This window comes from Pantherophis guttatus, chromosome 2, assembly GCF_059756535.1.
Source record: "Pantherophis guttatus breed Tessera chromosome 2, ASM5975653v1, whole genome shotgun sequence".
Lineage (NCBI taxonomy): Eukaryota > Metazoa > Chordata > Lepidosauria > Squamata > Colubridae > Pantherophis > Pantherophis guttatus.
The window spans coordinates 250357143-250382394 of NC_142064.1; the positions used below are offsets into that span (position 1 = coordinate 250357143).

The following is a 25252-nucleotide window of genomic DNA, read 5'->3' on the forward strand; positions in this document are numbered from 1 at the left end:
GGTCTAGACAGTCATCAGAGCGCATAGTACATAATACCTGGACAGAATCAATTATTAACCAGTTTATAAGGTTAACTCTCCAAATGGCTCAGTGCTTTTAAGCACGAGTGCTTAAAATAAAAAATATAATGGCATTTTGTTCTAATGACAAAGCATGATAATCACCCTGAAATAATACAATGGATAAGGATATTAAAAAAAAAAAAACATTCCCTCTGGAAGAGTGTTTATTTCTTGCCACAAATTAGATAGGTCTGCATGGACACGTTAAAAACATTTGTCATGTAACTACAGAGCTGGTGCAAATGTAAGTCGCTCACCAGGCATCCCAAGATACTTCTTATTTTGTTTATTTCCAGACTTGAATAATTAAGCTTACAGAGATTAACTTCAAAATTTAAAATGCTTTCAACGATAGCAGTTGTTATTATAACTCATTTGTGCAAAGTCTCAGCAGCATTTCTATAACTTGTGCTCTAAGAATTTATCAATAATTAGCTTATAAGCAAGTTTAAAACCGCAAGGCTGAGACACTCATGACTTTACATTCTTCTGTGCTCCTGCTGTGAAAATGCCATATTAAATATACATATTTGCTTTCTAGCACCTACTGTGAATGGAAAGGACATATCAACGCAACGCAACGTAATGCAACACAACCAACACTGAAGGGTCTTTTTCCCAATCTTCCAGTAAACTTTTCAATTTCCATCAAACATCACTTTTGCAAGCGATAAAGGCAATATTAAGAGACCCCTGAGGTCATTAAGTTTAACTCCCTGATTGGTGCAAGAATCCAAATTAATGCATATCCTAAAATTGGTTGTTCAGCCTCCACTTAATCTCTGCAAAACTACTTTTCCTTTCAAATTGCTGCTTTGTGGCACCTCTATTACTGCCCATAATTATTTCTGAGAGATGTTTAGAGACATTTAAATCATGTGTTAGGCCAGTTTGAGTGTGGTTTTGTGTTTTGTAACACAGGCCTCATTTTATGTCATTGCTGGGCAAACTACTTTTACTTCCAAGTTTACCATTCTGGGAAATGAGCATGTGACTGGCCGCACCCATCATGAAATAATGCTGTGATCCTGACAGTAATTTTATGAATGGGTAATTCCAACCATCCACTCGCCCACATAGCCACAACTTCCTCAGCATGTCCACAAAGTTGTATTTGAATTCCAAATCATTATTATTTATTAAATCTGTGTGCTGCCCATCATGCCATAAGGCAACTTGTGGCCCAAAAGAATAAACTTTCAAAATTTGTACCTGCTACATCAGCCATAGTATTCAGCCTTGGAAATTGAGATCAAAAGTCTGAAATTTTGAACTAAAGAATTTAATAGGGTGTAAACAGAGGGTGTAACTAGGGAACAAATTGAAATGAGACAAATCAACATTTTATTTAACCATATTCCATCGTGATACTGGTAACACATTAAAAAAATATGCAAAGTACTCAGCATTAAATCTCAATGCCTTTGACTGATTGACTAAAATCGTATTAGTCATTTGCCAAGTTATTATTTTTTAAAAAAATATATTAAATTATGCTTCTTTTTTATGAAGAAATTTTCCTTCTGGGCAAGCTATACCCCCTGCCCTCATTTACAGCTCTGCAAGAGGTCCCCGCCCCCAGTCAAAATGAAACACAGAGTGACTTTCTTGTACATTTGTTCTGTAATGTTTACTACTAGTCCACATGAGGAGAAAGTCTGCCCAACCTAAAAGCTAACGCCTGTGAATTTTTTCTTTCTCCTTAGTGGAAGGTTATGCGTTACTTGAGGAAGATGAATGGGGGAAAAAAATCTAAGCCAAACTCCCAGTCTCTTGCTTAGCAAAAGCCTTGAGACTCCAACAGCCATTTCTGTTCACATACCTTGATTTTTTTAGCTTTTGGTGCTGTACGAGCTCTCTCTGTATTCCTTTTTCTCTTTTTAGGTTTGGTTCTACAGACTCGATTGACTGTCAGAGTGATGCTCGTAGGAGTGTGTTGTGTAGCAGTATACAACACTGTGGAGGGAGAGAGCTCCTCATCCCAGCTCTCTGTTGCACTGCTATCTCCACCTACAAAGGAAAATATCACACTGACAACTTTCATAATTTGGAGAAATTGTCACACTGCTCTTCAGCTTGACTTTAAAGAAGAGATGCCACGCTGCACGCCTTTCATGATAACAACTTGCACTGTATTACTACAGGGAAGGAGACATAGTAATTACTTTCTACCAGGACAAATGCTGATTCATAAATCTCAGTGATCTGTTTGCAGTAAACAGACTGTACTTACCTGACACGTTGTCTTGTTTCCGGCGACGAAATCTGATTACTTTCCCCCTGCCAATTCCCCTACAAAAGAAAGACAGATATCTGATACTGGCACTGTCAATGGCAGCACTGCCTAAAATGAAAGTGGATTCCAGTGACTTGGATCTTCAGTGGAATGCCAGCTGACTTCATCTTGAAGAATTACATAAACCTTACACGCCTTGAATGGCTATTAGAACTTTATATATCAACATGCTAGGCCATGTCTTCAACCATTAATGCGTTATGGAACCAACGCACTTGCCATACTCCCAAAGAATGTTGTCTTCTGGTTCTAGAAAGAAGACATTCTTAAAGAGCTTAAAGAGTATGAAAACATGACACTTAAATATTCTGGGCTATGGATAATCTGAAGGGGTAAGAAAGACTCCAAAGTGTCCCTCTGAAACTGAGACTCCAATTTCATTTCTATATGAGAATCTCTGGTGATGCTAATCTCTTCTTCAACTATAACTCTAAATGTGATTAGAAAAATATATCTAACACCATAGTAAACTAGAATGTCTTTAACACCACAGAAATCCAAGAGAGATTGCTTTACCAATTATATCTGGCTGGCTGAAACAAGGAAATATCTTTTGCAAATTTCACCTAATTAACTTGCGCTGTTTTGTCTCTGTGTTGTGGAATTCTGTTTTTCTTTTCTTTTTCTTTTTTTAACTTGCTGCCAATTAGTTCCTTTGCTCCATACCACAATAATGAATCACAGGCTGAGTCAATGGGAAATTAAGAGAATGGTCCACAAGATATAATCATGAAACCTCCTTCACATTTCTCATTGAGTTGGTTACCACACACCTAGAACTTACCTGCATTTTTCACACTTGATGAGGAAGCCATCTTGGGAGAGACTGCAGTGACACCAGCTAGGAATAGATTCTGCCTCTGAAGAGCTCTCTGTGTCACCAGAATTCTCCTCATCATGAGAGTGCAGGCCATTCAGTTCTGCACGTGGGATGATGGTCTGGACAGGGGGAGAAGCAGGAGGGGTCGGAGGAGGAGGAGCTCCATAATTATGATCCTAAAAACAAATGTTTGCATCAGTGCTGTTTTAAATTTCAGGGAAGGATAATAGTAAAAAGAAAAGGAACTGTTTACAAAATTCCACAAGCTTTACTAATGCATTGCAAAGCCTAAAGAAGCTCAGAGAGATTTGGAAGGTGATCAAAATATATGATAACAAGGATCATATACTTAATCTGGGATTCAATCTAAAACTAAGTGAATAATTGTTTCCTCTATTCAACCCAAGGAATTTCCTGAAAAATGAACACATTTTCTAAGCACTTAAGCAAAAGGGGGAGGAAAAAAAAAGAAAATTGGACTTTGGGAAACTTCAAGATTGGTTAAAAATACACACAAACACACACATACACACGCACACACACAAAGCTAGCACATTAGGAAAGGAAAAAGCCCACAAATCAACTGAATCAGGATGGTATACAAGTAGGAGTACATATTAAGATGCAAGAATTTTGCACAATTGAACATAAGAAGCCTGCAAAGTCATACAAACCTCCTGATTCTGAAAATATTACGGTTTATGATACACATAAACATAAATATTTTCATTTAAAAAAATAAATAAAACAGCTCCTAGAAATTCCCCTATAGTTTTCTCTCAGTAAAACCACAAAAATGCCTCTTCGTCTAAGCCAGTTTGCAATAAGCTTTCCACAAATATATTTTTGGGGGAAAAAATCCAAAACTACACTGCAAATGCCCTCCAAAAAGATCTCTAGCTCAGTCATGTTGAAGCTGGGAGGGAAAGAAATGGGCTTGATAAAGTACGAATCTACTGCAGATAACAGAGAAGGTACTCACTGCATAAGGCAGCCCTCGGTAGCTGTGCCTCTGGGAGGCCCCGTAGCCGTGATTTGCATACACATTCTTCTCACTAACAGCTGGGCTAGCTTCGACAGACTCTGGGCTGCAAAAAGGGCCAACAGCAGAACCCATCAGTAGAGGAAGTGGGTCTTTTTCCCCATAATTAGCCAGATCTCAGAGCTCTCATGATGCTAAACCATCATCTAGCCAAGAATGGACACACCTTGGGAGAACAGGAGGGATAGAACCCATGAAAGCTATGGCATAAGGAAGGGAGAAAAGGCTCAGGACTGGCATATGGTTTCAAAGTTGGTATTCAGTAAGAAACAATGGGAGCAAAAAAGGTACTCATACCAATCTTTGAATTATTTGTTAGTTACTTATACATTGCATTGGAAGGTGGATTTTGAATTATTTATAACCTTTCTCATCTACTCGACTTATTTTGTAATCACAGCTCTGCATCCAGTCAGGTTACAAAGTTTATAAACCTCTGACTTAGCTGAATATTCCTTCCAGGCTGCAAAGTCTTCTTATTGCTTCTCCTTAATGCACATGCGTCTAGATACAGTGACAGAAATTTGAGTGAAGTTGACAAGGATAGACCCCTGAATATTTCATCTAGTAAAATCTGCAATGTGTGGAGTATCCAGCTTTCTCACACAATCATGTGAGGAACAGCATACCTATAATCTCTACCACTGGAGAGAAACAGCAGGTTTCTACCACAAGAGGGCAGAAAGAAGCAACTTAAAATGTACAAAACTAGCGGTTAGTGAAAAGCTATGGGAGTCCTTGTTGCAGAAAAGGAAGCAGGAAAAGCTTTAGATGAGGAAGCCAAAGCTGGAAGCTAGAAGGAGAAGCTGCTCTCTATGGAGGATGGGAAAGGAAGAGAGAGAGAGAGAAGACTAAGAAGAGGGAGAAGAGCCAATGCTGCAAGCACACATTGGGAGTGAAGTCCAGAAAACGTCCTTTCTGCAACCACAGTACGTTTTCAAAAGCTATTTCTATGAAGAAGAGAGCTATAATTATACCACAGTTGTTTACTTGCAATCCTGTCCCTCTGCAAAATCTCAGCATTATTTTTACCTGTAATCATTGCTTTAGTAAATCAAGGCAGATATGCCTTTAAAGCAATTGATAAATCCTATACAATGCTTTGTTCTGAGGCTCTCTGACGTACCTGACAGAAGGAACTTACCCAATTACAGGCTTTTATTTTACTGTTTTATCTATACTCATATTTCTAATGGCACGGGCATTAGGCTAGAATAATTAAAGTAACTTGTCCCGTTTTCCAAACCCTGTTTTTATTTGAGTGAAAATAATTAGTGGATCATGGCAGAATGAAGAACCATAGGCCGATGGACCTTATACCAACAAGGATATGAAGTTTAGTGCCAGAGAGTAAAAACAATGGTGACCACTATTTGTAGTTGTCATTGTTTTTACCTCCATATTCCCAAGGAAAAGGATAGGAGGTATAAATAGAGAACGGCTTTCTCAGGCCTCGTTATACCAGATGACAAGATGCAAAACCACTGCAACTGGCAGTTATCATGAAATGTGACCTCGTATGCTCTTGAGCAGCCCAGGAAAAACACAGCAAATAAAATGAATCGGTGTGCAAAAGCCCCCTATGACAACAACGACAACAACCAGTATTAAATCAACCTCTGACTGAGCTAAATCTAGCATCAATCAGTAATTGCCTCAGTCGGGGAGGGGGGGAGAGGGGGAGGGGGAGAGAGGTGGAGGGGAGAGAGAGAGAGAGGGAGAGAACATCCATCTCATTTTTGGCCCTCCTCTTTCCTATGGACACTTCATTTGGGTTCCTCCACCAGTGGCTACCAGAGGATGTTCTTGGCAAGCCACTTAGATAATCCTCCCAGAGGAAAAGAACGCTACACTAAAAAGATGAAAATCCACGTAACAGTTTGAGATAGGCAAACTTTAGATGCCTAAAAGATCCTCCTTACCCACATCATACAGCAGTTTGTATCAGCAGCACCCATGCAACAGGGTACTGCCAGGGCTCAGAGAATGATGAGAATTAATGAGAATTAAAGACCTTTGGGAAAGCAGTATTCTAGCAAAGTGCTTTTCCTTGAATGCAGTTTGGAGGATGGAGAACAGCTTCTCCTTGGTGTTTCATCTTGATCTAACTTGTATAGGATAAACCTGTAAACCGAGGCAGTATCTGTTGCAAAGCTAAATGCTTTCTATTATCCCAGGCTCACCAGAATAGCCAAGATCTGAACACCAAGTTCTGATTCCATACCCTCCACATTTTCAGACAAGGAAGCACTTACTCAGATCCAGCAGCCATATCTGAATAAGATGTATCTGGTGTAGTGACTCCCAGAGGGATTGCAATGCTCATGACGTTTGTCAGGGATCACGGAGTCCAAAGGGTAGTGACTGGCAGCTCCAAGGGCGGGGAGCAGCCGCAAAGCCTCGGCCAACACGTCACGGACATGGGTAAACCTGCCAAAGGAAAAAAGAAACAATGCACTGCACTTGTGTTCTTCACAGCCACAGCCATAGGATTTATCCTGCAAATCATGCTGAAGTTGAGTGAAGAGTGAGAGTGAAACAGGAAGTAGTAATTTCAAATGAGGCATGTCGTCTCTTGCCTGACAATCACGCTTACATAATTTTCACTCTAATATGGCCACCAATTTCATACCCAGATTTTCAAAATGCCTCAGAAGAGAATGCTGAGCAGAATAAAAAGCTTGAAGGCCTATCTTGCAAATGTCAGCCGTATGAACAAAATTACAAACACGGGGTTGGAAGAGAAGGAAACACTCCCGAGGTGAAAATGACAACGGTATATATTTCCACAGCATAATTGTTAGGAAAAAATGTAATTATTTCAATTGGAAAAATGCACAGAAACAGATATCAGGAAAGGAATTACGGTACCTTCCATTTTTCATGTATGCTGCTGAGAAAAGCAGCGACAAATACACAGCATTCAAATATGGCATGAAATTTAAGAGGCACATTTTACACCTAAGTATTTAAAAAGCCATGTGGGCAGAAGCCCTGCAACAGGCCAATCGAGAAGAAAGAAGCATATGTACGAAAGAGGAACACAGTATGTTGCAAGTGGTAGTAAATGAATTCAATCTCTCTGCACCTGCCTCTAAAGAGCTGGGGTAGGGCTGGACAAGCAAAGGAGAGGTATCTTTTTCTACCTTTCAAGTGCAACTATAGCATGAACCCTGTTAGGAAGGACTAGCATGGCTATAGCAGATCTCTGAACGCTTGTGGGAATGATTCATTCCAGAATGGCAACAGGAATGCATGGATTAAAGCAGTTGCACTGGAGTCATTTGTTAATATTGCCGATTCGAAAATTACAATGGCTGCATTGCCCCAACTTGTTTTGTCAAGCTAATATTTTTTTTCTAAGATAATCGTGCAAATACTTAGTAATTTGTTCATAAGGCACAATTTCTACCCTTCCAAATAGCCTTTCAAGTATTTCCCTATCTCTACTATCTGCCAATACGCAAGGCTAACGTGTGATATGAGCAACAGAAATTGTATTTCTCTTCTGTCCTAGAATAGATGACAGCATTTCCTTCCAGCTCTGTTCAGCCATTTGCACAAGAAGTCGGGCTCTGAATTCTTTAATGATTCCTGAGATAAATGTTGAAAGCTGGAACTTCAAACACATCCCATTTCTCAGCAAGCAAGACACGTCAGACACAGTATCTCTTATCTGATAGGTCAGCCTAGAAAAGGCTGTTATTTGTTCTCTTCTCAGTGAGGGTGGAGACATAAGATCACATCAGCCTGCTAAGAGGGCTGGGAATTCCCTTCAGGACATTTCTGCACAGTTGAGAGCTATCTGCAGCCATAAAAGGAACACCCATGCTCAGGGGCTACATTAGATACTGTTCATATTTCTGAAAAGGAAGCATTTAAGTGGGGCATTAGAGGTGTATTTGTAAATATGTACACGTTTACATGAGAAAAGCAGGTAAGGGTGAAGATTCTTTCTGAAAGCTCTCTGTACATCACTAAAATTGTAAACGTGAACTATACTAGTACTCAGAGAATAATGCTACCTCATGTGTGTGAAAACCCTAATTAAACATTTCCTTCAAGATTTGGCAAACAGCCCAAATATGGTGTTCTCAAAAGGTATCTTTGCAGTCCTACAGAGAATTGGCTACTACCCGATACAAAGGCCTGCTGTTATCATCCAGAAATTATCAACTAAATTCATGAAAGGAAAGAAGGACATCAAGTTCACACTTCGGAAACAAATGAAATGTATACTATTGTATCATAGGGACTTTTGAAAGAAATGAGAGTTGAATCAATCTACATCCCTGGTCAATCTGGAATTCCAATAATCTACTATTAAACCCATCATCAAAAATAACATGAACTCTGCATGAAGGAAGGCTCAGACAATACAAATGACACAAAGGATAAAGGAGAGAAAAACAAAAGAGGTCTTGGTAAGTAAATATCAACAGCATTTTCTGGCTCTTGTAGATAGAATGCTGCAGAAGATATCTTTGAAATATTCAGTATTAGACTGACTGGCATAGCCCAACTGGAAATTAGCAGAAAGCTTTACCTACACTGCAAAATCAAATTATACAATAGCATGGATAGCAGTTTAAGCCAGGCTGGGGATGTATAGGCAATTGATTTGTATAGAAAAAGGTAGCATTAATATGTTCTGAACAGAAATGGCCTATATAAACGGACTTTCCATTAACCAGGTAAACAAATATCAAACCTAAAGCTGCCACAGTGTTCAAGATGTAAAACCAACAGAATAGCATGATCTTTGTTTCAACCTTTATTCTCCATTGGGGGGCAAGGCGAAGAGCTGGCTGAAGTGTTTTGTGTATAAAAACAATAAGACAATGAAGCTGGGTGCCCCTTTGCCTAGAATAGTCTGAGTTCAAACCAAAAGAGCTGCTCTGTGGGGGATTAATCCCTTTTGCAGAATCCCACAAGCTGTATCTCTGAATTCTCAAAAAGAAGGGGGCTGGGCTTTTAGCACAGATTGAGCCCCAGACAGGACAACAGAAGGATGCCCAGTCATTAGTATTCTCTCGTGCCTACATAATACATTAAGCACAAAGCACTACGTTCCTTAGAAATGTTTAATGTCCAACAAAGGGTGATAACATCCATCTTAAAAAAAAAAAAAAAAAAGACCGAAAAGGGCATATTTCCTTTAAAAACTCTAGGCTGCCAATCACAAGGCCCAGAATTGGAAATGGATCCTGATGTATTTTCTCCTGATCAACAACAAAATGACTTGGGAAAAGAAAAAAAATGTTGATCTATGTACAATTTCCAACACCGATCTCATTTCATCACTTGCCATTATCTGCAAAAGTCCTGTAATGCAGAGGGCTTGGCAACTAACATAATTTGATGTAGAGAGAAATCTTAAAGTCTACGTGAAGCATGAATCATCATAAAGACACAGGTCTTACCACATGGCAATTTACTTTCTCATGAAAGGAAGAACTGAGTCCATCCAAAAGATGTTGTCATGAAAAGCCACTGGGTGATATGTCATGTATTTTTTGAATATTTTTGTGCTGAGTTTGTGATTTCAAAGATGTGTATAAGCTTTCTTGGCAATAATATGGAAGTGATTTATCTACTTCTGAGCGTTTTTTCAACTTCCCAATTCCGCAGGCAGGCTTGGGATTTCTTGGATGTTCCCATTCCCTTCTTAGGTTTTTAAGGCTAATTAATATTAGTTGGTAGATTAAGCCCATTAAGTTATCGAACATGAATTAATGAAACGCAAATGTGTAATACATTCAAAAGAAACTCTTCCTTGACATTTTTTCAGCTAATATCCAAGTATTCAATGCTATCGTGTAAAATAACTGATTACTTATTTTATTTTTCAAGTGTTATGCATCTTTCTGCAGTAAAATTAAACCAAGGCAGTTTACAAAATCACAGAATTATTTGGAAATATTTAGAAGTCAAAAAGCCATCATCCTAATTTCCACATCATGTTCAACATCTGGAGAACTTTTTTTAAAAAAAATATAACATTCAGATGCCTCATATTGGCATACTTACTAGATCTAGGCCACTTCCACTAACAATATTTGAGGCTGGTAGACACATCTGGAAAATATTAAGCTGAAGATGCAATTTTTTATTCTATAACCCACAAAAACTCCCACTAGTACATTTTAGGGATGAACTGGGCCTCTCAGACTATTATTACTTTGTGCTTATTCAGTTGATGAAATACTATCATAAAACCAAGTTTCATTGTAGTTAATTCATCTTTAGTGTTTTTTAAGCAGATATTATTCCTATTTTGGGCATTTGGTTAGCTAATAGTAGTTGTGGCCGAATCAACTAATGGTTCAAATCCATTTTTATAATCAACTGAAAGAATTGATAAAGATGATATAATTTTTTCATGCTATTCTAAATTATCATATATTCAAAGAAATTTGGGGAAGATTATGACAGTGAGAGAATGGTAGCCACAAGTCATACACTACCTCTTTCACAGCTTGAACCAGACTTTATTATCTACCCTTTTCTTTTTTCCCCCTTAAAATTATGATGTCACTCTTCAAAATCCTTCAAGTAAACAATTTCTAGTTTTTGTCTCTAAATCTTATGCAAGGATTTTTCCCTATCCATGCCTCAGCATGCTTCCTGTTTTCGTGTCCTTACTTTCACTCAGAATTTCTTGTATGCACTGTGCAAATGAATATTTTTTTTCTCTATTTTCTCCTCGTCTAGATATTCCCTTTGCTAATTACACAGCATTTCTCTTCTTCATACATCTTTATAAGAATACCATGATATATTTTCACCCCCAAACTGAACATTTGGTCCATGGGAATTTTGTTGATGTGGCATAAAGTAAAAACTAAATGGGAGAAAGCCTTGATATAAATGTCATACAACCAGAAGTGGTTTATACATTCATAATTTGTGCAGAAATTGGAGGCCTAGTTCAATATCAACAAATAACTAAAAAGTCTAAAATATTATAGAGTATTTAAATACTAAAGCAGTAAAACTAATCAGAAAAATGATGTAGCATTGGAAGAGAATTTAAATCTGTGGTGTTTCTCACTTTAAAACTAAAGACTGGAATTTAATTTCTTTTCCTCATACAATTTGATCCTAATTTATATTACGGATGTCAAATCTTTTAATATATTGCAGAGCGACAGCTGCCATCATCTTGGATTAATAAACTGGACTTCATAGGGATTGGAATCCAAAACATCTGCAGGTTCATTTGTAACCTACCCCTAAAACACATTGTGAAGAACTATGGATATTTTTTACACCTACTTAGCATAATCAATGCAAATTATCTGCTTACTTTTTCAATTCTCTTACAGTTTGATTTTTTTTTAAAAAAAACCTAGCACTTGGGAGCCTTATGATTTTAAATGTATGATCCAATAGAAACAATTATCTTTTTAGATGGGAGAAATCTGATATTACTATATTTTCACTGCATTATTTAGCTCAATATTATGGTCTGCTCACCAAGAATACAAGGATGTTATATATTTTAAAATTATATTAATCTTGAATGTTTCAGCAAAGATAAATGATTTGTTGAAACTTGTAGATATTTTTAAAGAATGTATGTTTAATTATTTAGAATCTCAGAATATTGTGCTTATAAGGACAGGTACACACAGCATAGTTACTATGCAGGTATATATTAAAAATACCAGTAGTCTACTTAAAAATACATGGCAGTCTACTCAAGTAAACTAGCAATAGCACATAGACTTATATACCGCTTCACAATGCTTACAGCCCTCTCTAAGCGGTTTACAGAGTCAGCATATTGCCCCCAATAATCTGGGTCCTCATTTTACCAACCTCGGAAGGATGGAAGGCTGAGTCAACCTTGAGCCTGGTTAGATTTGAACTGCCAAATTGCAGGCAGCCGGCAGTCAGCAGAAGTAGCCTGCAGTACTACATTCTAACCACTGCGCCACCGCGGCTCTACCCATGTTCTGCAAAATATTTACTATAGACAAATCACTAATGCATAATATTCTCAGCTTGTTGGAAGTTAATTTAAGATGGAGAAATGTTCAAGGATTGATCTGCTTCAGAATTTAGAATCACAAGTGAATATTTTTCCATGTCATGTTTCATTGCTATGTTTCCTAAATTGCTCCACCCAATGCATCTGATTAGATACAAAGATCTCTATAACTATATAGAAAGACTTTCAGAGAGAAGTAATCTGCAGACAAATATGTATCAATGCGAATTTCAATTCAAATGTAAAATTCTTCTCTGAGAAAACATGGGTTCAATCAACAGGTACATGATGTTGGATACCTGGTTGTCAATGGTTCTTTTAAAATATGGTTCTTCTTGAAATAGGCATTATTTACGAGTAGACTGAAAACCACCATCTATGATAAATTTGCATAAAAAGCGGCAACATTCATTTTAGGTTTATTAACATAAGGATGGGGGGGTGGAGTTAACAAAGCAAGGCAGCTGTGTTATGCATGTACATGGAGAGTCAGCTGAGAGCAGATTTCCCTGATCCTGGGAAAAAGATGGGGCTGTCTTAACCCCAAAAATGATGCTTCATGCGAGTTCCCATTCACTCTACAACACCTCCTTCCAAGCATCTGCACTGTGCTAATAGTTCTGGGACCCTGTGTTAGTCAGATTCCATTTCTAGTGTTATGCTCACTTCTGGATACCACGGACTTCAGTCACCTTGACACAAGCTCAGAACAGTGCAATGAAGATGATTCGGGAAAAGAGATAAAGTCTTATGAAAAGAGTTGGGTCATGATTTGTTCTATATCATCCAGAGAGAAGACAGGGGATAATGGCTTAAAGTTATGGGATGACAGTCTGGTTGAATGTGTGTGTGGGGGGGGGGGGGGGAGGGGATCCCAGAAAAAATGTACCGTGTGAGGTGGGTTGATCTTTCACTGACGTTTGTTTATTTGAGAGTAAGGATTTATAGTAAACAGCTTTAATAACTGTCTCCAATATGTTAGGAAACTAATATACTACAAAGGGAAACTTACTCCTTCAACAGGGCTCTACTTCTCTACTCTTTGTTTCTTTCAGTCCCTTGCAGGGTCTCAAGAATTTGCTCCTGAGAGTTGGGGTATCTTCCAGAGGTTTGAAGAGATGTAGAACTCTGCAGAGAAATCACTGCTCTCTATTTGCATATATGAGGAAAGCCTCATCAATTTGAAAAAATTTGTGCAATAATTGAAGAGAAATTTGAAGAAGTTGTCCAACTTTCAAGTCTAGTGATAATTGTGTAAACATATTCTGCATAATAATAATGAAAAAAGACAGAAACATAACTGGTTCTGTAAGCAGTGATTTTCTTCAAGGTTTTGCAGTTCTGATAGTTCTGCAAAATCAATAGAAGAAACAGTTATTTGGACATAAGCTTTAGATTGTTTGTCAAATCATTTCTGAAATGTGATACTGAAAATTGTATGGAAGCACACAAGACAGCAAGACTGAGAAAAAAGCAAGAAAAAAAATCAAAATAATGAATTCTGCGTCAGTGAACAAAAGAGAAACCATACTGTATTTATTTATTTGTATCCCACCTTCATTATTCAGGAATAGAACAAGAAATAAGTCAAGGTGCAAACATACCTAATGTTCCTCCTTCTATTGTCCTCACAACAACCACCTTAGGTGAGTTGGATTGTGAAAGTGACTGGCCCAAAGTCACCAGCCCACACACTAAATTTAATGAGAATGAAAATTAGAGCAACTAGCAATTTTAGACACAGCTCAGACCAGGGTGGATAAAAATCAATGATTTTTTTTAAAAAATCCAAAAAAAAATCAGATTTTTTTTATTTAAATTGGATTTTTTTTATTTAAATCGGATTTTTTTGATTTTTATCGAATTTATTTTAATAAAAAACTTTTGGGGTAAAAATCTATCGTAAGATAGTTTTCTATTTAAGATACATAAATAATTTAGTTTATTCAGCATGAAATGGAGCTTAGTTATGTAGCATGAGGCTGTATATTCTGCAACACTGGGACTATCGGTGAGTCAACAGTGGGTCAAAGGAGTAGCAGAGATGACAGTTGCTCTTTAAAAATTATGATTTAAATCGAGTTGATTTAAATCAAGCCTTTTTACTAGTGATTTAAATCATGATTTAAATTGTGATTTAAATCAACTCGATTTAAATCAAATCCACCCTGGCTCAGACTAAATCGAAGACATGTTCAACCAACTTTTAACAATACGGAGCAAAGAACAGTCCATATACAGGTAGTCTTTACAACAGTTTAGTGACCGAAGTTACAATGGCACCGACTTGTGACCATTTTTTCACATTACAACATTGCAGCATCCCTATGGTCACATGATCAAAATTCAGATGCTTGGGAACTCGCTCATACATATTTATATTTATGATTGTTACAGTGTCCCAGTCATGTGACTAAATTTTGCAACTTTCTGACAAGCCAACTCAATGGGGAAGCCAGATTCACTTAATTGTGTTACTAACTTAACAACTGCAGTGATTTTCTTAATAACTGTGGCACGAACGATCATAAAATGGGGCAAAACTCACTTAACAACTGTCTTGCTTAGCAAGATATTTTGGACTCCATTGTGGTCGTAAATCGAGGACTATCTGTATCTAATCCTGTAATGACTTGAACTTTTATGAATTCTGATGCTATTCATATTTTTTAGCTCTAACTAACAAACTTCTTACACACCTCTCAGGGACATGAACATGGGTCTTTTGCAATGCAGAAATAAATGCCACATGTCCTTATTTTTTATAACTGAAACCTAAGTTAGAATCTGTTTTTAACATATAGGTATTAGCTGCAAAACTAGCTGTTCCCACATTATGCAACATCTGTCCTCATATGTACTAAACCATATGCACAAAATTAATATTAACTTTCAAAAATGTTTTAAATTTGGAATACATAGGGCAATGACACTATGGGTCTGAGGTAGATATCTGGCAATCACAACTTTACAATTCATTCATAATTGTATAGCTATTCAAGATTTTTTGCCAATAAAGGAATTAAACAAACTAGGGTTGACTATAAACCAGGAGACAAAAAAAATAGACCATGTTTAGATGAACCTAGAAAAAGGACTGAGAGACTTAAATATTAAAGACTGAGCTGAAAATATTTTGGATGCTTGAGGACCGTAACTAATTCACAGTACTGTATTTATTCTACAGTATCATCTACAACTGTATCAGAACTGAAAAATATGATTAATTTCCTTAAAAAAAATCATATCCAGACTAAGAATGGTATTGGTTAATCTATTGGGTGTTTTACTTTGCTTTTTCATGTCTAATGTTAAAATATTTAGAGATTCTGCATGTTTTGTGGCATTTATAAAATGAAAACTAATAGTTAAATTGTAAACATTCCATCTGAAACATGAATAAAAGGCTTTCATAAACCACTGGATTCTGAGTAATGGACCATGTAGCTTGGCTGGCATCAGGAGTCAACAATTTGTCCATTTTGTCTGGCAAGATTACTACTAATTTTCCCAAGGAATAAAAGTCACAAATTATTATTGAGTATCATCACAATTATTTTAACATTATTTTTTTAAAAAAATTAATCCAAATATGATTAAGGAAAACACTGAAATATGTTGCTTTTTGTATAATACATTCTACTACAGAGAAAAATGCATGAGGCTAAAAGCAAGAAATGTACTAAATGCTTTACTATTGCTTTTGCAAATATGAATTCCTTAAAAATCAGCAACATAAAATGAATTTTGAGATAAAAACCATGCAATAGCCTGGGCTATACGGAAATGCTGCAGTAAGCCTAGACTGAAAGCTAAGTTCTTATTAGCACCACAAGAGTTCCTTATGCTGGTCATAGCAAATCATTAGATACAATGCCACCCACCATAATGTAAACACATATTCTATGTCCTCTACAGGACTGACTGGTTGCTGGATGGGAAAGGAAAAGGCTCTGCATCTATTAGTCTGGCTTTGGATTTTTCACATTCAAGGACATCATGTGACAGGCATACTGGTTGCTTGGCCACTCCCAGAAAAGGCAAACAAAACAGCTCCGGAATAAATTCCAACAGGGATTTCAAAGGCAGACATTGCATCAGCCAGGTGTACAGGAAGCAGCTGGGATTTGAAGTCCAAAGAGCATCTGACCCACTTGAGAGTCTCTCAAGAGTGAGGTCTCTTTCCGAAGTCCTGTGGGAAGGAGGAGCAGGAAGGAGGAGGGCCTGCTTCAGTGGCAGAACAGGCCGCATCTGCTTCGTGGAGCCTTTGTACAGTGCTCCGGACCCTGGCTGCTCTCCCAGGGATGATGCAATCCCGAGGAACAAGGTCTGCGCCAGAGAGAAGAATTCACAGCCGATGCAGATGGCAAGTCAGCCAAAGAATCTCTGATGACAACATGCCTGAGCCAATCGAAAAGCAGCACCCTCCCTTCCCCACATTACCCCACCCCAACATTTGGTAGAGGACGGAATCCCACATTTCATGTCATCAAGCCGTGACTGAGGGAAGACCACAGAGGGAGGAGGGGAAGTAGAAAATTTATCCCGTCTTAAAATTGTTTTCCACCTCCCGAAGGAAAGGAATACTGTCGATTCGGGGCAATTCGGGGTGGGAAATACCCAATCGCTGGTTCTCTTTAATCACTTCCCTGCCAGCACAAATCTCCCTAAACACGTACACAGCGGCGCTGCTGTGACTGGCTGCCTTGCCCCCATTCTCGGAAATCATGCAGAGACACAGGCATTGGGAACCATAGCAACACGACACAGTGCTGCAATTATGGAGCAGTAGCAACTACTCCATATGTAAAGTTCAGCCCCTGCTTCCATTATAAGGCTGGTTTTAACCCTCGTTCTTCATAAAAAGTTAGCTATGAGCATTCCTTTAGCTTGGCCAGACTGATGGGTTTATATTCTGCAGATTGCAGAGGCAAGAAAAAGCATGACCAAACACACGTACTTATTAACCTTAGTCTCCCACATTACTTGCCCTGGTCTCACATGCCTTTCAAAGACTTTATGTTGATATTGCGTATACATATAGTGGTGCCTGGTTCTCAAAGTCAGCTTACTGCATCCCCACCCTCCTGTTTTTTTCTCACAAAAGCTCTAGGAGGTAATTTGGAGAGAGAGAGAGAGAACACGTCTGGCCATAGGTACTAGGTGACCTTGTGTGGCTGACGGCGTACTAAGAACCAGGATCTCTCAATGCCTGTACTAACCAAGGAGACCATGCTTAGCTTCAGAAGCCAGCCACAGCCAGATGTCACTTGCTGAGACTGTCCAGTACACCTAGAAAGACTAGACTTATGTCTCTAGTCAGAGAGGAAGTGACAGCAAGGAGGTGGTGATGTAAAACAAAATTAAATGCTTAGCTCTTGGGAAATTTTCTTCAGGGTCACTCTTATTGTGTGCCTAGCATTTGTTTTAATGATATGAACACTTTCTCTCACCAGATAGCTTGGTTTCCATTCTTCGTGGAGTTGAATGGAGATTATGTTGTTGATGAATCAACGTCTAAGCATTACATTCTGGTCAAAACTATTTGAAAGTTTAATAGAAGGGATGTGCACACACATGCATGCAAAGTCAGCTACTTCTAAAATAATCACATAAGCTTTGCAAATGACATGAGAGGGCTATTTCAACAATTCAAAAAGAGGTGCTTTGTATGAGCTTAGATAATTGCAAATCATCCATTTGAAAGATTTTGCTCTTTTCTATTTCATTGAATTTTGCTTTGAAATAATAAGAACTTCTTCTTTTAGGTAAGTTTTAAGCAGTGATGATGTTTGTATGTGATTAATACAACAATGCAATTACTTACTATATAAGCAATTGAAAACATTTTGAAACAAATTTTCAAAGGCTTTTTAAACAAAGGTTTGGAAGGCATGGAACAAATATACCTATCCAAATAAAAACCATTTCTTTAAAAATACAAGGGGTTATACAAGAAAACTTCCCTGTAGTGAACCCAAGCTGAGATGATGGGGAATCTGATTCTCCAGATGTTGCCATTACTAAACTATCAGAGCCCTGCATCATCTAGTCTTGTTCTCACAGTGGCCAACCAACTGCACAAGCAAGCCCACAAGTCTCCTGGAAAATGACCTTCCGAGATGGTTGCACTACCATCAAGGTTAATAGCTGTTAATCATTATCCGCTTCCTTCAACAATGTCTATGTATGTTGAAGAGCATAAAGTAACATCTACTGCAGTGGTCCTCAACACCTTTTAGGCACCAGGGTCTGGTTCCGTGGAGAGGTTTTTCTGCGGACCAGAAGGGACATGGTTTCGCAGGCTGCCTGCATCCCACAGATGGGCTTTCGGTTGTTTGCATGGCCCGGTTTCTGGCATGTCGCAGCCCAGTGTTGGTTGATGATGGACCAGGGGTTGGGGACCCCTAATCTATACGGTACAACTTCCAGAAGTCTGGATGGAGCCAAAAGCTACATTAGGGCTAGAATTATAAACAAGAGACAAATCTTCTGTGCTGCTAAAGCATCAAATACTATACATCACTTTTATCCCTTAAATATTAGAATTGTATATCACTTCTTCCTTTCAATCAGATTTTTATAAATATGTTAATATCTGGGAATTATATCATTAATAGACATTATCCTCATAAAAAGTGATTTGGAAAAGTATCACCAATGCAATTTTAGATAGTCCAGGTTCTGGATTATTGCGATTCAGACTTCTGAACTTAAATTGAAAAGAATAACTGAATTATGTTTGTATTAGTTATTAGAGTAATGCTTTGAAAATATTTCACTACAGAACATTAAAATATTTAGTGATTAATCATATGCAACAGCAATTGGATCATCTGCAAAACTGCCATGTTTTGATGTGGCTTCTTTGTCCTCTCAAAAGTCAGCAGTAATTTATCTACAATAAAAATGAAGTGGAATGGGCCTAGTTTCAAGACATGTACTTTACAGAATTTCTAAATGCAATCTGCTTTGAAAAATTTATGATTAATGAAAACAGAAAATGGGATAATTAATGAAACAATAAACAAAAGGACTGTAAGATACTGATAGCTGAAGTTTATATGAAAAAGAGAATAGGTGGTATGTGGCTAAACAGCTAGCAGATCTTATGTATGTAAGAAAAGTTAATTCTCAGAATTTGGAGCTAAAGAGTGAAGAATGGCTATAGCTCTGGAGGAACTGACACAGTATAATCAAAGCACCATAAAAGGGAACATGAGAGATAACTGGTTCTAAGGAAACTATGGCTGGACAAAATGCTTTCCTAAACCTATTGAGAATTTAGTATTGCAGTCTCAAGATCTTCAGCTGCTAGATAGAAAAGGAGCCAAGTTTAGGCTCGGAATGTTTAAGCTACCATCCTTATTTTCTAAGGGTCAAATTCCACTAAACAATATGGTGGCACCAATCCAAATGCAAGCAAAGGCACAAAGGAGACAGAAGCAAAAGAATTCAAGGAGGTCATATATCCATTTACCATAACTGTGTCTCAGTTGCTTTCTTGGAATATGGACAGACCTAGGCTAATTTATGTGACTATTTATTTGTCAAATTTATACAGACTAAGTACATAGATAACTGCTGAAGGAGTAACTAGTGATAGCACTACTAGAATTTCTCACCATTAACAGTAGTCTAAGCAAAATATTTAACTTTAAAAAGAAAAGCTCTGCTGAATTAAACTGAACACATCAAGCATTTTTCCCCCACTATGATAAATCAAATCATTCTGGAAAAAACAAGACAGCAAAGGCCCTTTGAGGTTGCTTCTTTTCCAACAAAGACCATTCAGGGCTATGCTAACACCAGAGGAAGTACCGGAAGTACCGGTAAGTAGCCTCAACAACTTTATTTTCTCTAATATTCTACAAAATATCTACTACTATAATATTCAAACACGTTTAACTTTATTCATTCAACTTTATTTTCCATAAAATTGTGTCTAATCCCAGTTTAAAATCATCTAAAGGTCTTCTACATTTCATGGATGTATTTTCATTTGTCTGTTGCCATTCAATCTTTACTCTGGATTCCAATATAATAATAAAGAGCTCAAGGTTCACATTTTGAAATATTTAAATATGTAGTGTTACCTATCATTTGATTATTTAATATCTTGACCCCGAAGCTGTGTCTCCGATCATGCTTATTCAAATTAACCTAACATCACTCTGAAATGTTGAATGCAATGCAATACTGTACATTTTTTAAAACTAGTTTCTTGCTTATACGAACATTTTAAAATATATAATTTAAGGAAGGCAATTTCATAACTGAATCGTTGTTTCACTCACTTTCAAAATAAATTGTTCATTTTACAGTGTAGAAACTTAAACCAGAGGAAAGAGGCTGCATCTGCCTCTACTAAAGACAGTTTAGCTGACTTATGTTCTTTCTTAACTATATTTGGTATTAGGAAACTACATCTGTCATATTAAAACTGCTTTCTTTCTACCATCCCTAGAGTACAATATATACTGCCTTCATGTACATATATTTATATCTATCATATAACAAAACATATCTCTAAATAATAACTGGGTTCAAGTTTCATATTAAGGCATTCTAGTTTAACAATGGTTTGATGAGTATGTCACAAGTAGCTGAGTTCACAAAAATACACTAGGCTATAAACTGCATTAAAGCAAATAATGTTTAATCTTAATGAAATGAGTGAACCCAGCTTGAGGGCTTTTTTGGCATTTGTTACTCAGATTCTTTCCCTTTTTAAAACTTTAGTAAATAGTATGATCATAATTCAGTCTCTTCTACTGTTATTCATATACCAGTCCATTTACATAATAGCCAACAGAATTGAGACTTGTAATACCATACAAATACATACAATAGTAACAGCAAAAGGGTGAATTTTACTTTAAGAAACAAAGCTAATTTCTGCATTCATAGCTAAGATTGATCACACAAATGTCTTTCATGTTTTCTAAATGGAAGTATTCTGTTCCCTGAAATGAATGCTTTTTTTCCCTGGGAAGGAAGAGCTGCCACATTTGTACTTTAGTTGCTGCACAAGTACTGATTGTAAGGCAGCCAATGAACCTTTCCCCAGCACTTCCTAGTCTACTTCCTTACCTATTCAGACCGTCTCATTAATTGGGCCCACATCTACTCAAAATGCCCAAGAGGGTATAAATCTCCAATATGCATTTTTAAAACCTGCACAGAAGATAACTATCTTCACCAAGCTTAATTATTGCATATCCAAAAAAATACAGAACATCTAATGTTTACTTTTATCAAAGATTTGTTGGGAGAGTTATATGGGTCTTGATCTGTACCTTCTAGATAATTGTGATATTTTGTTAGTACTCCTTGCAATACCACTTGTAGCTCTTTGTTCTAATGGTTTGAATTATCAATGCAATAAGCAAGCAGTAAAAGCCATCTGGTTCATTTTTCTTAAGATTATCAATTCATATTCAGTTACAAGTCCTCATAGAAAAATGCTTTTTGACCGAGTAGAATTGCAGCCTTTCTAAGCTGTAAATTAAAATTAAACCAACATATAGGCCATAAACAAATTAAATATATATAGCAGGCTAAAAATGTAACTTTTGAGAGAAATGTATAGTTATGAGAAAAATTTACTAGGCCAGATCTTCATCAGCTCTTAATGTGAACAGTACATTATTGAACAATAAGAACTATTAAAGGATGGAAAGAAACCTGTACAAACAACCTGTCTTCCTCACTCTCTCTCATCCCAGTTTAAATCCTCCATTTCTTTATCCATTCTGTGCATCTGATGAAACTTATGCAGTCTAATAAAATCTGTTAATCAGAAAAGATGGTACTGTATTCATTCTGATTTTTATTTCTGGGAACTAACGTGAATTTCCTTCTACAATAACAATTCTGTTTAATTCCCAACCATATATAACTGTAATATGATTGATATAAAGTATCCATTTGTGTGTAAAATAAGGATTTGTTTTTTGGGATGTTTGTGCAGTCAAGTATCTTCAATAATGAATAAAGCAAGTAGTGAAATAGATCTTAGTGCAAAAAACTTTAGGTAATATTTGTTATATCTTTTATAATGACTCTACTGACTAATTTTCTTAAAAGCAAGTTACATCTGACACTAATTTTAAATAAAGAACTAATTTAATATCTTACAAGTTACAACTAAAACCTAGACAAGATTTGAATATGAAACACCACTGTAAAGCAAATGGTGGGTTTTATTTGAGAAAATATGAGCCTACATGTCCCAGCATGCAATGAGTTTTAAGGTGGAGTTCAACATGCTTGGATTTGTAGTGTACATTAGCCAAAAATGCAGAGGGAAAAACAAGCTACTACAGATCTTCTATAACCATCATTTTCACTTAATCTTGTTGAAATTGACCTATTTATACCAGAGGCTAACATTTAATATCTTATGCATCATTCTCCACTAACCAGAAGCATTCATGGAGATAAAATACAAAAAACTGTAGTCGAAAACATCTGGACAGCAGAAAGTTGTTGATTAATAAACTATAGACATATTTCAATATCTTTATTACAGAACAAATGAGGTTATACTTAAAATTCTTTCACTTGTATGTATGATAAATAATTTTCTCATACGTACTGAAAAAATAAGCCACATAAACAATGTTTTCACATCATGTTAATAGAACAAATGGTTTGTTTCACTTACAACAAACAGAGTTCAAAATCTTAATTTCATTTACTGGCACTGAACACAAAAGAAAACTCTAACTTGTACAATGCAATTAAGACAAAACAACCATTTTTAGAAACAGGGGGGTTTGCTCAGCATATTAAAGCTGACCAAGCTAGAAACTGGAATAGCTTGACCAGAGCCTGTAGCATTCCAGCAAACAGGAAACGTTGACTAACAACTACACAAATCAACTGGTAGAACCTTTGTTTGAAAAGGCATTTCTGTTTTAGCTACCCTATTTAAATGATAACAAATATGTTAGGAATAGGTTTAAGCTAATTTGAAATAAATTATTTTTTATAAAAAAAATAAGCTATCCAAAACATCAGCAATACTACCTGTAGTTAAATATAACTCACTAAATGAGAATAAAGCATGATACTAAGAAACTACTGCAACTTCTGTGTCAGGAACCAAGTTCCAAAACTAGTGGCTCTGGCTCTGAAAACAATCTTCTAAAAAATTTACAGTTGTTTTAACACGACTTCCTTGCCAACCTGATAAAACTGTTCATTTTTTTCCTGATTTTTCAACAGGCATTTAAAGAAATGTGCAAGCCCATGTACATATCAGATTCTAACCTATACCATTCTATCCTTGTTTGCAAATATAAATGGCAGAACGATGAAGGAACAAACATTTGATTCTAGATGGTTCCAGATGGTTCCTCTAATTCTTCACTTTAGTTGACTTCATAAAAACATGCAGACAGTGTAGTACACAGTGCAATCTACTGCAGTGATGACAGGTATAAAATTAATCCATTTTGTCTAAATCTGATTTCAGTTACAAATCTCATGATAACATTCACAAATACCTAGTTTTTATCTCAAATTCAAAGTGAGAATTACAAGCTACACTACAGTACAATGATGGAAAGGCAACATAAATTTTCATAAGTCATTCAGGAAACAGCAAGAATTTTGAGATCGGAAGGAAATAACAAACCTGTGACCATTTTTGACAAAGAACAAAGGAACTGACTGGTACTCACTTAACAGCTTGCTTCTCAAAAACAATGATAGAATAAGGTAAGTTTCTTGAACTTTTGTCTCAAGTTATCACGCTCGATTTGTATGTAAGACACCAAGTTATATAATATAGGTTATAATATTGATATACAAACTTTGTATTGGACTGGACTTTAGAGAGAATGGCTGGCCCAAGGTCACCCAGTTGACTTTCATGCCTAAGGCAGAACTAAAACTCAATATTCTCCTGGTTTTTAGCCTGGTGCCTTAACCGTTAGACCAAACTGGCTATTTTTGCATAAAATAAAATAAGTTAGAATTTAAACATGAGATAAACTTTTTAATTACTTCTAAATATTTCCCTTTAAATATTCAATTATTTAGTTCAGCTGTCTTTCTATTCACAGTGCGAGTTTTCAGTGAGAGCAATCAGTCAGGGGTTTACTTTTAAGCTACAAGTTTCATTTTAAAAAATACTTTTTCAGTAGGAATCATTGGAACAGAAAACTGGAACAAATTTAATCTCTGGAGAAATAATATGAATGTACAAGCCTTCAGCACAATGCATTTGTAAAAAAAAGGGCATCTATGAAAATTTTAAATCATGAAAAAGTTAACTTGAATATTCTGTATTATTTGGGCATGTTTTAAAAGTAGACTAATATTCTTAGCAATTTATTCAAGTCTTACCCTTAGGCAGAGTCCAGTGGAACAAACATAACTTCTGAATACTGTTAATGGGAATCCTCTACAGTAGAAAAATGTCAAACTTCATTTATGTGACCTGAAGGCCATTCATCTAACTACCAATAGGCTTAAAATGTTGAAAAGGGCAAGTTATATATATTTCTAAATTTGGGAAAGCCTTCTATTTTCAGCCACCTGTACATATAGAAGTATGTATTCCAGCTCTGTAGTCAGATCAGATTTAATTATTTTCAAATTTTGCTATGAGATCTTTGAAGTAATAACTTTTCATCTATGCAGTGGAACTAACAGCTAGAAAATATAAAATATGTCCATTCCTTTGGCAGAGAGAAATATCACAGCAGCAGACAGGAATGTTCTCCATTAAGAATCCTGTATCAAGCAATATACCAAGATATAGGTTCTTTGTATACTTACATCAAGATGCAAATTAGTCTCAAAAATGCAATCCAAAATTTCAGTAGCTCCGCTTGCAAGTACTCAAAATTACATTCTTAAGTTAAAAGTTTAAAAAAAGTTTAGGCCACATGATTTATTTAATGTAGACAGCCCTGGTAAAGAAACTAAAAATGTGATAACTATAGTAGTTAAAGTATGTTTCTGTTTTTTAAGGCAAACAAATTTAAATTGCTAACCTTCAGAGCTAATCTATCATAAATT

At 36.5% G+C, this 25252-nt stretch overlaps 1 protein-coding gene across 13 annotated transcripts in view; it reads right to left on the minus strand.

Moving 5' to 3' along the window:
• SETD5 (SET domain containing 5) overlaps positions 1–25252 on the minus strand; it is a 64626-nt gene that overhangs the window by 34243 nt on the left and 5131 nt on the right. For 8 of the 13 annotated variants that reach the window (XM_060684250.2, XM_087883818.1, XM_060684253.2 and 5 more), the window contains exons 2-6: positions 6477–6651; positions 4162–4267; positions 3144–3355; positions 2297–2355; positions 1886–2073 (exon numbers count right to left, since the gene is read on the minus strand). In XM_060684250.2, coding sequence (XP_060540233.1) covers positions 1886–2073; positions 2297–2355; positions 3144–3355; positions 4162–4267; positions 6477–6547 — 636 coding nt within the window. In that variant the 5' untranslated portion in view covers positions 6548–6651. The remainder of the gene's footprint in view (positions 1–1885; positions 2074–2296; positions 2356–3143; positions 3356–4161; positions 4268–6476; positions 6652–25252) is intronic. The other 5 variants (XM_087883822.1, XM_087883820.1, XM_087883824.1 and 2 more) reach the window with 2 other exon arrangements.